This window comes from Oryctolagus cuniculus, chromosome 12, assembly GCF_051225735.1.
Source record: "Oryctolagus cuniculus isolate XC-2025 breed Fujian yellow rabbit chromosome 12, ASM5122573v1, whole genome shotgun sequence".
Lineage (NCBI taxonomy): Eukaryota > Metazoa > Chordata > Mammalia > Lagomorpha > Leporidae > Oryctolagus > Oryctolagus cuniculus.
The window spans coordinates 21,612,581-21,628,217 of record NC_142878.1 but is presented as its reverse complement, the minus strand read 5'-3'; the positions used below and the strand labels follow the sequence as shown (position 1 = coordinate 21,628,217).

Genomic DNA, 15,637 nt, shown 5'->3' with positions numbered 1-15,637 from the left:
TCCAGTACAGAATTAAAGAGACGTTATTAAGGAAATCAACAGCCTTATGTATTTCTAAACTTTATGTCAAATGCTTTAAAACTTATCGAAGAGGAACCAGCACTCAGACATAGCAGGTAAAGCCACCTTCTGCAGTGCCGGCATCCCATATGATCACCAGTTCAAGTCCCAGCTGCTCCACCTCCAATCCAGCTCTCTGCTACCCCCTGGGAAAGCAGTAGAAGATGGCCCAGTCCCCTGCACCCATATGGGATACCCAGAGGAACCTCCTGGCTCCTGGCTTCAGATCAGCACAGCTCCAGCTGTTGTAGCCATCCGGGGAGCGAATCAGTGGATGGGAAGACCCCCATCCCTCTCTCTGTCTCTGCCTCTCTGCAAATCTGCCTTTCAAATAAATAAATGTTTTAAGAAAAAAAAAAGTCATTGCATCTCGAAGTTAATTTCACTTCTTTAAAAAATAAAAAACTTATTGAAGAATTAAAGATTTCCTAGAGTCCCCTTATACATTCTCTAACGATCTACTGGGCTGGCATTGTGGCGCAGTGGGTTAAGGCACTGGCTGCAACACCCTATCCCACAACGAGCACAGACTGGAGTCCCAGCTACTCAGCTTACAAGTCAGCTCCCTGCAAATGCACCTGGGAAAGCAGCGGATGGCAGCTCAAGTGCTTGGGTCCCCACCACCCACATGGGAGTCCTGGATGGAGTTCTAGGATCCTGGCTTGGGCTTGGTTGCAGCAATCTGGGTGTGGACCAGCAGATGGAAGATCTCTTTGTCTCCTTCCCTTTCTGTCGCTCTGCCTTTCAAATAAATAAAATAAATACATTTAAAAAAAAAAGATCTCCAGCTAATAAAATAAAAAATAATTAAAGGAGCACACATCATTAGTTTGCAATGTCTAACAAACACGGGTTTGGCAAGCATCAGTGGCCACTAAACCAGAAAGTGAAAGGCAGAGAGGAACTTTGTCATGGACACATCAGGCTGACAACCCCTACGGCTGGCTGTTTTTTGTTTTTTCTTTTTTCTTTTTTCCTTTTGACAGGTAGAATTGTAGACAGTGAGAGAGAGAGAGACAGAGAAAGGTCTTCCTTCCGTTGGTTCACTCCCTGATCCAAAGCCAGGAGCCAGGTGCTTCCTCCTGGTCTCCCATGCGGGTGCAGGGCCCAAGCACTTGGGCCATCCTCCACTGCCTTCCCAGGCCACAGCAGAGAGCTGGGCTGGAAGAGGAGCAACCGGGACTAGAACCTGGTGCCATATGGGATGCCGGTGTCGCAGGCGGAGGATTAACCAAGTGAGCCACGGCTCCGGCCAAGGCTGGCTGCTCTTAACATCACGGAGGACAACTACACAGCTAGCTGCCTCCCGACAGCACAGCCACCAAGGAAGTGTTCTTGACTGAGCTTAGGAAGTTTTCAGGGGTGGGGGCAATGCTCTCTAAATCCAGCTACAGGTGTCTAAGTGATGTGGAGACAGAGGGGGTGCATTAAACTCAGTCACGACCAGGTATTCGGCAAAACGCAGAATGTTCCATGGAACAAGTTACCCTGTGTATTCAACAACTTACTTAAGACTGAAAAGGAAGACCAAACTGTAACAAACCAAAGGAACCTAAAGACACTTATCCAGTGTGATGTGTGAATCTTGCTTGTGTTCTGACTCAAACCAATCCCCATGGAGAAAGATACTCTCAGAAAATCAGAGACGTGAACACGAGCTCTGTAGATACCAGCGAGTTGTCCAAGTATGCTAATAAATTACAAGCTTTTTTAAAGACCTTATATTTTAGAGATTAGTAAGTATTCACCAATGAAATGGCATATCTGAGATTTAAGAAAACTCACTGGGGGAGGCTGTGCCAGGCGCTTGGGGTGACCCAAGACAGCCTGGGTTCACGGTGATAACGGTGGAGACTGTGGGCACATGGAAGCTCAGTTAGTCCAATTTTGCATATTTTGAACCCTTCTACAACACAGCACAAGACCTGCAATCCCCACAAAGGTCAGCAATTCTTTCCCAGGAGAATTCTGATGTGCCATGGCCATAGCCGACCAGAGACACCTGCGGAGGGAGCCGCCTTGCCAAACAGGTGCAGGATTCACAAAGGATATGAGGGGGTCTAAAGGATGAGCTCTGGCCTAGAAATGTTCAGGAGACCCAACTGGAACCCCTTTTGGGGCTTTCTTCCAGGAAATTGATTCCCTACACTTTTCTTTCTTTCATCCTGCACTTATGTGCAGGGTACTTGGGTAGGGGGAAGATATCAGAGTTAAGCAGCAGCCTCTGGGGCTGGTACTGTGGCACAGTGGGTAAAGCCTCCAGCTGCAGTGCCAGCATCCCATCCTTTCCAGCTCTCTGCTATGGCCTAGGAAAGCAGTGGAAGATGGCCCAAGTGCTTGGGTCCCTGCACCCACGTGGGGGACCCAGAGGAAGCTCCTGGCTTCAGACTGGCCCAGCCCCAGCTGTTGCAGCCATTTGGGAAGTGAACCCGTGGATAGAAAATATCTGTCTCTCCTTCCCTCCCTCCCTTCCTCCAACTCTGACTTTTAAATAAAATATTTAATAAAAAATAAAATAAAAAATTTCATCAAGTCCTACACATTTGCTGGGCAATCTGCTCGGGATTCACAGATGAGCACAGACAGTCCCTTCTTCCCCAAGGGGCCAACAAAACTGCTACCATGGCTGGGGCAGGACAAAGTCCTAGTGCGTGAATGTCTTCTCCCCTTGAGTAAAACAGGCTTATCTGACTTCAGATACCTCTATCATTAACCCAACCTAATTACCTTCAGCACAACAGAGTTTTTAAATTTGCAGCTAATTTATCTGAAAGGCGGAGAGAAAGAGAGAAAGAGAGAAAGAGAGAAAGAAAGAGAAAGAGAGAAAGAGAGAGAGAGAGAGAGAGAGAGAGAGAGATCTCCCTCCTGCTGGTTCACTCTGCCAGTGCCTGCAACAACTAGGGTTGGAGTAAGCCAAAGCCAGGAGCCAGGGACTCAATCCTGGGTCTCACATGCGGGTGGCAGGGCCCCTGTATCTGTGTCATCACCCGCTACCTTCCAGGGTATGCATTAGCAGGAAGCTGGAACTGGAACTGAGACTTGAATCCAAGCACTCCCATGTAAGATGCAGGTGCCCCCAAGAGCATTTTAACCATTATAGCAAACACCTGCCCCACAACAGAATAATAATAACAGAGTTATTAATTTGAAAGACGGATTGATGGAGAGAGGGGAAGAGAGACAGATCTTCTATCCACTGGTTCGCTCTCCAGAAGCCCACAACAGCCAAGACTAGACCAGTTCAAAGCCAGGGACCCACAGTTCCTTCCGGGTCGCCCACATGAGTGGCAGGGTCCCAGCTGCTTGGGCCATCTTCCACTACTTTCCCAAGTGCAATCGCAGGGAGCCGGATCAGAAGCACAGGGTAGCCGGGACAAGAACCAGGGACTCTGATATGATATGCCTACATCCCATGCAGCAGATTAACCTGCTGTACCACTAAGGCCTGTTTCTCAACAGAGAATTTTTAATTCTAGGGAAGACATTTATTTGTATAACCTGAAATTAAGACTTGTACCTGTAATCCAGGCATCAATATCAAGGATCCAAGGATTCGACAGTTGCCCTCTCCTGGTAAGTGTTAGTACTGCAGTCTGAGTGGGCCAACGCGGGGCTCCAGGGACACAAACTACAGACGAGGCAGAGATTGGAAGGCTGCAAGCCAAGGAACACCAAGGAGTGATGCCACCACCGGAACCTGGGAAGAGGCAGCGAGGATTTCACCCCTCCAGGCCTCAGAGGGATTGCGGGTCTGCTCACACCTGCATTTCAGACTTTCAGCCTCTGGAACCGTGAGACAATTAACTTCTGCTGTGTCAAGAACGCGCTCTGGCTTTTTGTGATGGCAACCCTAGGAAGCAGACACAGGTACCAATTTAACAGCTCTGTATGGCATTTTGAAGTAATGTGCAGGGCTGGCACTGTGGCGTAGAGGGTAGAGCTGCCACCTGCAGTGCCGGCATCCCATGAGTGCCAGTTCGAGTCCCGGCCGCTCCAGTTTCAATCCAGCTTTCTGCTATGGCCTGGGAAAGCAGTGGAAGAGGGCCCAGGTCTTTGAGCCCCTACACCCACATGGGAGACCTGGCAGAAGCTCCTGGCTTCAGATCAACCCAGCTGCAGTCATTGTGGCCATCTGGGGAGAAAACCAGCAGATGTAAGACCGACCTCTCTCTCTCTCTCTGCCCCTCTCTAACTCTCTGCCTTTCAGATAAATAAATAAATCAATTAAAAAAAGTGATGTACAGTGACTTTTTCTTCCATGGCAGAAAAAAGGGATTAATATCAATTAATGTAAGACATTTCTCAAAGAAACTATTAATACTGACTTTACCCTTTCATTTGCAACGTAACTTCAACAGTTTTAAATCCACTTAGCCCACATTATTACTTCTCTTTTTTCTCTTTGCTTTTTCTGGCAACAAACAGAAATATTCTCTAACAGAATAATTTTTTTAAAAAGTATTAGTGAATCATCTACCTCTCAAATAAATAAAAGTAAAATAAAGTATTGGTGAATCAGGATGTAAGTGCACTATGCATCCAGAGTGCACCTCTTAACAACAAGATGTTTTTTTATAATAAACTTTAAAACTTGGGCTATCAACTCACCCTTCACTCACTTTGCAGGAACTATAATTTGACTTTTTGTCCCTTCACACCTTAGCAGTTCGTGCAATTCTTGGTTCACCATAGTAGTCTGATTTAATAAATCAGAGAGGTTTGTGAATCAGAGAAAACCGTTTTGTGACTGCTATGCCACTTCAACATGAAGTGGGTGAGACTCATTTTTGTGTAAACGAAGTATCTAATTGCCTTGTGTTATCTTTAGAGAATAGATACAATCTTGCAGTGAAAATGGCAGGGCCCGGACATGACTCACTGCAGGTGTCTGTGCCTCCCAGCCCTGCAAGGCAAATATCAAGGAATCCATCACTTCCGGTGCCATCTCCTGATGCTTCGCTACATGAATGCTCCCCAAAATTTGGGACATTGTCAACATGACTCAGAAAACCTGTCACAGCAGCCTGGAAAAGACAAGCTAAACCCATTCTAACTAGGAATGTGACAAAAGAGTAAAGATGTGTGTATTCCCGTAAACTCATAGAAAGAACCATGGATGGGACGATTAACTTTTGGCAGACAACGCTAGCTAAAAGGGTGCTCCCATTTACAGCTGGGAGAGGACCAGGAAGGAAAAAGGTCAGCCACGGGGGCCTCAGAGAGTAAGAGACACCCTCCCCCCCCCCCGTTTTAATTAGTTGTAGGTTCCGAATAAAAGAACGGAAATATAGGAAAGATGCACTCCCTACAATGAACTTATCAAGGAAATACCCTGACTCTGTAAGAGGACTAGGCCATGGCTAAACAGATACAACAGAAACAAAGAGGAGTTGATCTGAGCTGGTCCAAGGATCAGCTTGTGACTAGGTCCAAAGGACAACTGGCACGTGGCAGAGGTGACAGCATCCCCTCCAGCCTCCCTCCTGGGTCACCAGCTACAGACCAGTAGTGGCCAGGAACAGGGAGACCCGCACAGCCCTGCCACAGGTGACCAGATGCTCCCATGGGAAGGCACGCACTAAAAACAGCAGATAGGAACAGCAGGTAAGGGTCGTGGCAAGGAGCTGCAGTACAGAAAAAATCACACATCCCTCAGAACACCAGAAATTGGCAACAACCCACACGAGAGAAAATTGTTAAAAATGGAAAGGATGTGAGGAAGGTAAAATACCAACTGATTTCATATTACACTCAAGTCAAATCTATTAACCAGAAATGAAGACACAGAATACAGCAATCTATCTTTTGATACAAAATCCTGTATCTACATAGAAAAATGAGTTCCAAAGAAATTTTTTTCTACCCAAAAATAATCTGTAGCAGCCACTGATTTATATACCCTCTCCAGAAATAAAAACCGGAGATCGTGCAAGCTGATTTTCTCTATTTCTCTCTTCTGTATTCTCTACAGACTTCAAGACTTCGGTCACTCCTGACTTCCACCTCCCTCAACAGCCTTCCTTCTCTCCCATCCAGGGTGGTCCAGGACACTTCATCACTATCAGGTCCATGCCTCTAAGTTCAGCATCATCCTTGCTGTCCTCTCCCCTCCATCTCCTATTATTTAGCCCTTTCTGTAAAAATCAATATTTAATAGGCCAGCGCCGCAGCTCACTAGGCTAATCCTCCACCTTGCGGCGCCGGCACACCGGGTTCTAGTCCCGGTTGGGGCGCCAGATTCTGTCCCAGTTGCCCCTCTTCCAGGCCAGCTCTCTGCTGTGGCCCAGGAAGGCAGTGGAGGATGGCCCAAGTGCTTGGGCCCTGCACCCCATGGGAGACCAGGAGAAGCACCTGGCTCCTGGCTTCGGATCAGCGCGGCATGCTGGCCGCAGCTCACCAGCCGCGGCGGCCATTGGAGGGTGAACCAACGGCAAAAGGAAGACCTTCCTCTCTCTCTCTCTCACTGTCCACTCTGCCTGTCAAAAAAATTTTTTTTTAATGTGCAAGCATGACTCCCCAGATGAAGGCTTTTAAATGTCTATCTCCAATCCACAGTAAGAAAGGCATTTCACACCTGGCCCAGAGCATGCTAAACCCACTCCTGCTAAACCTCTACAGAAGTCCCTCGAAACATTCCCCTGCTACATCTTACCCCGTGTGACAGGGTGACCTTGCCTAGTCTACCCATTTTATTCCTGTTTATTATTTTTAATGCTGATGACCCAGCTCACAGTATGAGATGCTTGGTGGACAAGCTACCCCGATTCATCTCTCTGTGTTTCAAAGTAAGGAGAGAAGTAGTAAGAGTTCAGCAGGCAGGCTGACCACCTGACTTCACTACTTACAAACTGTCAGCCTCCTTGTCACAGGGAGAAGAGAACGGTGTTTGCCTCCAACCTGAGGGCTCACCGAGACCCTCCACATAAAGCATCGATCCCAAAAAATACATTCATTGAATGCTGTTAATAATCTGAAATAGTCTCTGGACTTATAAAAAATATAGGGAAAAATATATATAGCATGGTTTTAACCACTTTTAAAGTGTTCAGTGCAGTGGCATTCAGTGTGTGCAAATGGAACCACCTTCTAATTGCAGTATTTTCATCTTCCCAAGGGAAGACTCAACTCATTAAGCAGGCACTCCTCAGCTCCCCCTCCTGCCGGTCCCTGACAAACACTAACTTGCTTTCTGTCCTAGGTTCATGGACTTTTAAAAAAAATTTTTTTTTCTATTATTTTCCAGGCATAGAGGGAGAGGGGGAGAGAAGGAGAGAGAGAAATGTGAATCTTCTATCCACTGGTTCATTCCCCAGATGGCCACAATGACTGGGACTGGTTTGGGCCAAAGCCAGATGCCCCGAACTCCATCCTGGTCCCCCAGCAGGTGCACATTTCTGCAGCTTCCCAGGTGCTTCAGCCGGAAGCTGGATCAGAAGCTGGGCAGCTGGGGCTCAAACCCAGCACTCCGATAAGAGATCCTAGCATCGCAAAGGGCAGCTTAACCCACTGCGCCACAACTCCATCCCCACCCCACCCCCACCTTGGCTTTATTCAATAATGGCTTAGTACTCCACCAGAACCATGCTCCAAGGCTGGATGGAGTGCCCCTGGAGTCCTCAGCCCCCTTTGGCTGAATTTGGCTCCTGAGACAAACTGGTGCTAAGTATTTCTCAGGTACACCTGCGAGATGTTTTAGGTAATTCTGTGCCCTGTCTCAGGGCCAGCAACGCCTGATACTTCAGGAAATGAGACACACACTCGATTACAGACCACTCCCCTGTGAATTCTCTTAGCAAGCTTCCCAGAGCCTGGCCGCGCCGCAGAGACCACCTCCACGTCTGCAGGAGGCAGAGCGAGCAAGGCCCTAAAGAAGATCCTGGACATTCCATCCCTGAATATCACTGAACCAGCCCTTTTAAAAGTCAGCTTTGGGGCCAGCGCTCTGGCCTGGTAGGTTAAGCATCCACCTGCAGTGCCAGCATCCCATATGGGCGCCAGTTCGAGTCCCTGCTGCTCCCCTTCCGATCCAGCTCTCTGCTATGGCCTGGGAAAGCAGTAGAAAATGGCCCAAGTCCTTGGGCCCCTGCACCCGCGTGGGAGGCCAGGAGGAAGCTCCTGGCTCCTGGCTTCGGATTGGCCCGGCTCTGGCTGTTGCTGCTATTTGTGGAGTGAACCAGTGGATGGAGGCCTTCTCTCATCTGGAACTCTGCCTCTCAAGTTAATAAATTAAAAAAAAAAAAAAAAAAAAAAAAAAGTCAGCTTCACAGCCGGGCAGGTATTTGGTGCATGACCAGAGAGCCTGGGTTCCATTCGCAACTCTGCTTCCAGCCTTGTTGCTGTGCACCCTGGAAGGCAGCAGGCGATGGCTCAGTACCCAGGCCCCTGCCTCCCACTGGGAAAAATCAGGATTGAGTTCCAGGTTCCTGGCTTCTGCCTGCCCCAGCCCTAGCTTTTTCAGGCATCTGGGGATTGAACCAGTGGACAGAAAAAAAAAAAATCTGTTTTTCAAATAAATAAATACAATTTTTAAAGATATTCTTATGGCCAGTGCCACAGCTCACTAGGCTAATCCGCCTGTGGCGCCAGCACCCCGGGTTCTAGTCCCGGTTGCTCCTCTTCCAGTCCAGCTCTCTGCTGTGGCCAGGGAGGGCAGAGGAGGATGGCCCAAGTGCTTGGGCCCTGCACCTGCATGGGAGACCAGGAGGAAGCACCTGGATCAGCGCAGCACGCCAGCCATAGCAGCCATGTGGGGAGTGAAACAACAGAAAAGGAAGACCTTTCTGTCTCTCTCTGTCTAACTCTGCCTGTTAAAAAAAAAAAAAAAAAAAAAAAAAAAGATTTTTATTTATTTGAAAGGCAAAGTTACAGAGAGGAGACAGAGAGAGAGAATCTTGGACCCACTGATTCACTCCCCAGGGAGCAACAATGGTAGGGGCTGGGCCAAGCTGAAGGCAGCAGCTTCTTCCGGGTCTCCCACGTGGGTGCAGGGCCATCCAAGCACTTGGGCCATCCTCCACCAGCCTCCTAGGAGGATCAACAGGGAGCTGGATTGGAAGCAGAGCAGCCGGGACTCAAACTGGTGTCCACACGGGATGCCGGCGCTACAGGCTGTGGCTTTTACCAACTATGCCACAGCACCGGCCCCAGTAAAAATTTTAAAATAACAAGCTGATCTCACAGAAACCAGAAGTTTATTTTTCACTCTTTGCATTTTGAAAATCTGCTTTTGAGGCTCCAAACCTCTGCAACCGGGCTAAAAAGCATGAACTGGGACACAGAACGAGAGGCCCGTTTCTTGGCTCCAGGACGCCCTATTATTTCCTCTTGGAGCCCCACCCTCTCCCACCCTTCCTTTGGGGTGTGGAAGGTGGTTAGAAATAACTTTGTTCTTCCCAGGGTCTATTCAGCGGAGTTACTCCATCCTCTCTGACAGAAATGCAAAGAGCAGGGAGCAGCCCTGTTTTTCTTTGAGAAATGGTGAAGGGAGAAGGCTTCTTAGACATAAATAAATAAATATCACCAAGACGCGAGCAAGATGTGGACTGGAAAGCTTTGAGTCACACCCGAAGACAGTATTTTTTGTTGTCTTAAAAAAAAAAAAAAGTGCTCACCGCACCAACAGGCACACTGACCTGCCGGTAACCCGCCTCCGCACCCCACCCACCCCGACTGCCTCCGCCTGCTGGGTGGCTGCCAGGCAGCGCTGGGTCCGGCCCGGGTCGCTTTTCTGCTTTGGATGCAGATGGGAGCGACGGAAAGGGAACGAAGACTGAGGGCTGCAAACTCTAGCCCCCAAAACCTCACGCCTCAAACTCTAGGGAACAGCCTGCGCTCAGAATCCTGCCAGTTTTGGAAAAGTACTGAGCTGGAGCGAACCTGAGCTGGAAAATAATTACAGCACTCCGGAGACCCCAGCCCGACCCCCTCCGGGAGGGGGGCAATCAGCGAACGTGGAAAAATCGCCCGGGGTGCCCCGAGCACCCGAAGCCAGCGCTTCCCTCCCAGATCGTCCCAAACCCGGGAAGACTCCTCCCTCGCCAGCACCAGGTGATCCTTGCCAGCCGAATGCTGGGTCCCGCGCGCGCCCCGAGCCGCGCCCCCCGCTCACTCGGGCGAGCCCGGGCGGAAGAGTCCATGAGGGCTCCGGGGACAGGGCGTCCCCGCCGCTAGGGTGGGGTTCGGGAGGTGACAGCGCTCGGGCGCTCCCTCCCCGGAGTGAGGCAACTCCGAGAAGTTCCCGGAGCCGCCTCCCCAAGCCGACGCGCGCACTGACCCGAGATGGTCTCCTGGTAGCCCTTGGTGAAGAACTGCATGGCCGTGGCCGCCCTCCAGGGCGTCTTGAGCAGCCCCTGGCGCTGCGGGTCCTCGCCCAGCGAGCGCAGGATGGACGCGTAGGCGGCCGCCAGGTTGGGGAGGTTCAGCTCATTATCCTCCTCGCTGCGCGGCCGCTCGCCCTTCCAGCCGTCCGCAGTCGGCGCGCCTCCGGCCTCGGGCCGCGGGGGCTTCTCCGCCGGCCGGCTGGGTCCGGGCCGCGGCGGCTCCCGCTCAGGGAACCCATTGCTGCACCGGGCGCCCCGCGGCGTCTCCGCCAGCGCACGCACCGGGCCCTTCTCCATGGACCGGGGGCGCCTCCGAACTACAGGTGAACTTCGCCGGCGGCCGCGGGCAGCCAACGAGGGCGCAGACACCCGAGGGAGGCACTAGCCGTCGCACGAGACACTCCGAGCCCGGGACAGCTACCGGCAACCCGGTGCGCCAGCGCCCCCTTTTTAATGCCCGGCAGCGCGGCCGGCGCCGCGAGGGCCTTCCCATTGGTCGGGGCAATCTGACGTCATGGCGCTCGCCCCGCCCCCTCACTGCCCCGGGCTGGGGCCGGGGACTGGGGCCCAAGCACAGGTGAGCTCCTCTCGCCCGCCCGGGTGGGCCCGAGCAGGTTGGGCCCCTGGGGCTGTCGTGGGAAGAACCACTTTAAGCGCCCCGTCCCTCCCCCGCGTCCGAAGAAGGATGAGCAAACAGGTGGAAGAGGCAGAGTGCTACCGGCGATCGGATAACAAACCCCTGTGCTCTTCAGGCAGGAGAACATGCTTCCTGGCTTGAAACTTGAAAGTGTGTCCACCACACCTCCCAGCCCAGAGGACCCGCTGGCCGCCGTCAGAGCGTGATTGCACCCAGTGGCCCCTAGATGAGTCCCTAGCGTCTAGAAGGACAGCATTTGTGAGGGCCAGAACTTTGGAGAAATGGATTTGCTAGCTTGAAAAGTTAAGGCTTTCTTTTAAAATGGAAACGTAATTGTGGGAAGTTGGTGCCTGATTGATTAAAAGTGATAAAAGTGACGCACAAAGCTCCTATCCCCAGACGTTGGTACAAATTGTGAAATGCTGTTGATCAGCTGGACTCTTAACCTGTGATATCTGCTTTGTTTTCTTTGGGATTAAAAAATGGAGCTTTAGGGCACTGGCATTTGGTCTAGCAGAGTAGCCCTCAACTGGGACGGCCTTTTCTGGTATCTCAGTGCCTGGTTCAAGTCCTGGCTACTCTGCCATACAGCTTCCTGCTAATTCTCACCTTGGGAGGTAGCAGGTGATGGACAAGGGTTCCCTACTACCCATGTGAAAAACTGGGATACAGTTTCTGGCTCCTGGCTTCAGCCTGGCCCAGCCCTGGCCATTATGGGGTATTTGGAAAGTGAACCAGCACAATGGAAGGTCTCTTGATCTCTCTCTCTCTCTCTCTCTCTCTCTCTCTCTCTCTCTCTCTCCCCACACACACACACGGTAAATAAAATTTTAAATGGATTTTTCCCTCTCGACGGATATAATAATGGCAAAAGTGAGGTTTAAAATATGTATCAAATTATTTCAGAGAATTTCCAATGCTGCTTTTATAACATATATACAAAGTATTAATAGGCTTACAATGAGACAAACCAGTAGGGAAGCCCTTGGAATTATTCTATACTAACAAAATAGCTCTGCCGTTGTAATTAATAATTGGTATTTATTGGATATCCACTCCAGTCATAACCCTGTGCTAAACATTCAGGAAAGAACTATGGAGGTTGCTGGCCTCATAGCAACCTTTAGTTTAAAACAGAAGAAATGTTTATGTTACTGGGGATTTGTGAAGATAGATGTTGAATTCCTGTCTGTATTAAGTATCACATTATCTAAATCAAGAGAAATGAACACCAACTGCAAAGCCTCTTTGTCACTCTCCTATTTATTGTAAGATATTTTTCCATGGGCAAGGTCCTGCAACCTGTTTTCCCTCTAACTGCAGTGCCCTCTGTCCACTGATAGCTCCTCATCAGAACTCACCACTTCGCCATTACGGATGGGAAAAGGGGTGCACGTGAAGAGGTGTCACGTGACAAGCGGGAAGCCTAACTCACTTTACAGCACCCGCTCTCATGGGAACGAATACCCCCAGAAGAGCAAATCTCCCAAGGCCGCATTCATTCATCAGGAGCTTCTGCTCCTATGACCCAAATACCCCCACCAGACTCCACCTCCCAACACGGCTACACTGAGAACTAACATCTCAACGCGGGTTTGGGAGAGGATGAATCGTATTTAAACCTTAGCAGAGAAATGAAGATTAAGAATGAAACTGAGGGAGCCAGCATTGTGGCGCAACAGGTTAAGCCACCCCTTGCGACACCAGCATCCCATATGGGACTCCTTGTTGGAGTGCTGCTTCCACACTGTGCCTAGGAAAGCAGCAGGGGATGACCCAAGTGCTTGTGTCCCTGCCACCCATGAGGCAGACAAGGATGGAGCTCCTGACTCTTGGCTTTGTCCTGGCCCAGCTCTGAATGTTGCAGTCATTAGGGGAGTGAACCAGCAGGTGGAATATCTCTCTTTCTCCGTCCCTCTGCATCACTCTACCTTTCAAAGAAATCAAGCTTTGAAAAATATGCAACTGAGAAGAAAACAAAGCTTATGGAAAACTCCTCAAGTGCTAGTTATTACAGAACAGCTTAACAAAAACATGAATTCAATAAAACGAAAGCCAAGATATTGAAACAGTCGACCAAAAAGGGAGCTATCTAATCTAAAGAAATAAATTCAGGACCATTATTGTTATGGAATTGACTAAAAACAACCATGTGTAAAATAGACACGAAGAAAATGTTGACTACTGACATGAGGAAAAGCATGAGAATGAACACAGAACAAAAGACAAAAGATGAAGACTCTTAGAGAAAGCAAACATGGTCCCAAAGAAGGATAATTGGGGTTCCTTATGTAGAGAACTGAGCAAATGGGAGGGACCACAATCAAAGATACAAAGCAGGCCGGCACCGAGGCTCACTTGGCTAATCCTCCACCTGCGGCACCAGCACACTGGGTTCTAGTCCCGGTTTGGGCACCGGATTCTGTCCCAGTTGCTCCTTTTCCAATCCAGCTCTCTGCTTGGCCCGGGAGTGCAGTGGAGGATGGCCCAGGTCCTTGGGCCCTGCACCCACATGGGAGACCAGGAGGAAGCACCTGGCTCCTGGCTTCGGATTGGTGCAGCGCACCAGCCGTAGCAGCCATTTGGGGAAGTGAACCAATGGAAAAGGAAGACCTTTCTCTCTGTCTCTCTCTCTCACTGTCCACTCTGCCTGTCAAAATAAAAAAGATACAAAGCAAGCATATTTTCCAACCAGAAATAAATCTTTTTTTTTTTTTTTTGACAGGCAGAGTGGACAGTGAGAGAGAGAGACAGAGAGAAAGGTCTTCCTTTACCATTGGTTCAACCCCCAATGGCCACTGCAGCCTGTGCGCTGCAGCAGGTGCACCGCACTGATCCGAAGCCAGAAGCCAGATGCCTCTTCCGGTCTCCCATGCGGGTACAGGGCCCAAGGACTTGGGCCATCCTCCACTGCCTTCCCAGGCCACAGCAGAGAGCTGGACTGGAAGAGGAGCAACTGGGACAGAATCCGACGCCCCGACCGGGACTAGAACCCGGAGTGCCGGTGCCACAGGCGGAGGATTAGCCTATTGACCCTTGACGCCAGCCTCAGAAATAAATCTTACATTTATGTTCAGTTGGTTCCCAATAAGGGTGCCAAGACAATTCAGTGGAAGAAGAATTGTTTCAACAAGTGATACAAGGACAGCAGACTAGCTACATGCAAAAGAAGTAAGTTGGACCTCTATCACACACCATGTACAAACATTGACTCAAAACCAATCATACATAGGACCTAAATGGAAGAGGTAAAATCTGAAAACTCTTTGAAGAAAATATAGGGGCCGGCACTGTGGTGTAACAGATAAAGCCGCCGCCTGCAGTGCTGGATACTAGTATCCAGAAAATATAAAGAACTCTTACAACTCAATAATAAAAAGAATAACACAATTTAAAAATGAACAACGGATTTGCATAAAAATGTCTCCAAAGAAGATACATGCATGGCAAATAAGCACATGAAAAGATGTTCAACATCATTAGCCATGAGGGACGTGTCAGTCAAAACTACAGCAAGTGACGTCATAAATAAGAGTGCCAATTGTTAAATCAACAACGGGAGTCACTGGGTACATGCCCCCCACGTAGGATCTCTGTCCTTAATGTGTTCTACTATGAAACTTATAAAACAACACTACTAGTCGAACAATACCCTATACCTTGTGCGGTTGTGTGAGTGCAGCCTGTTGAAATCCTTGCTTAGTATATACTAAGTTGATCTTCAGTATATGAAGGTAATTGAAAATGAAACTTGATGAAGGGCGGGATGGGAGAGGGAGTGGGAGAGGGGAGGGCCACGGGAGGGAGGGAGGTTGGGGGAGGGGAAGCCACAAAATACAAAAGTTGCACTTTGTAAATTCACATTTATTAAATAAAAAAGTATATAACAAACAAAAAAAAGAAATAAAAGAACTTAATACTTTACCCTTTTAGTATTTTTTATGTTCTACTTAAAACTATTGGTTGAACTCTGTAATTAATACACAATTACTCTTAGGTGTTTAATTAATGCTATAACTAGTACTCAAATAGTATTTTACACTTTGTGTTTCTGTGTGGGTGCAAACTGTTGAAATCTTTACTTAATACATGCTAAATTGATCTTCTGTATATAAAGATAATTGAAAATAAATCTTGATGTGAATGGAAGGGGAGAGGGAGTGGGAGAGGGGAGTGTTGTGGGTGGGAGGGAAGTTATGGGGCTGGGGAAGCTATTGTAATCCATAAGCTGTACTTTGGAAATTTATGTTCATTAAATAAAATAAAATATAAATATATATAAAAAAAGAAAACTACAGAAAGTATTACTTCATCCCCACTAAGATGGCTAGATGGCAAAACACAGCAAGAAGTGGGTGTTTTCGTGCACTGGCTAAGACACCACTTAGGACACACAACCCGTATCAGAGTGCCTGGTCTCAGTGCCCCCTCTACCTCCTATTCCAGCTTTGGGCTAGTGAGCACCCTAGCGAGCAGCAAGTGATGATGGCTCAAATGGTTGGTCTCTGCCTCCCATGCAGGAGACTGAATTTCTTGCTCCTGCCTTTGGCCTGGCCTGGCCTGGCCCAGCCCCAGCTGTTGACAGCATTTAGAGGTGAACCAGCAGATGGGAGATCGCTCT

General features: G+C 49.1%; 1 protein-coding gene across 3 annotated transcripts in view; it reads right to left on the bottom strand.

Moving 5' to 3' along the window:
* GCH1 (GTP cyclohydrolase 1) overlaps window positions 1–15,637 on the bottom strand; it is a 72,927-nt gene that overhangs the window by 40,479 nt on the left and 16,811 nt on the right. The window contains exons 1-2 of one of the 3 annotated variants that reach the window (XM_089309689.1): window positions 10,334–12,026; window positions 3,861–3,910 (exon numbers count right to left, since the gene is read on the bottom strand). The exons of 1 other annotated variant lie outside the window; for it this stretch is intronic. In XM_089309689.1, the coding sequence (XP_089165815.1) occupies window positions 3,876–3,910; window positions 10,334–10,676 (378 nt within the window). In that variant the 5' untranslated portion in view covers window positions 10,677–12,026 and the 3' untranslated portion in view covers window positions 3,861–3,875. Of the gene's footprint in view, window positions 1–3,860; window positions 3,911–10,333; window positions 12,027–15,637 lie in introns of those variants that run through there. One more of the 3 variants, XM_051822887.3, reaches the window with a different exon arrangement.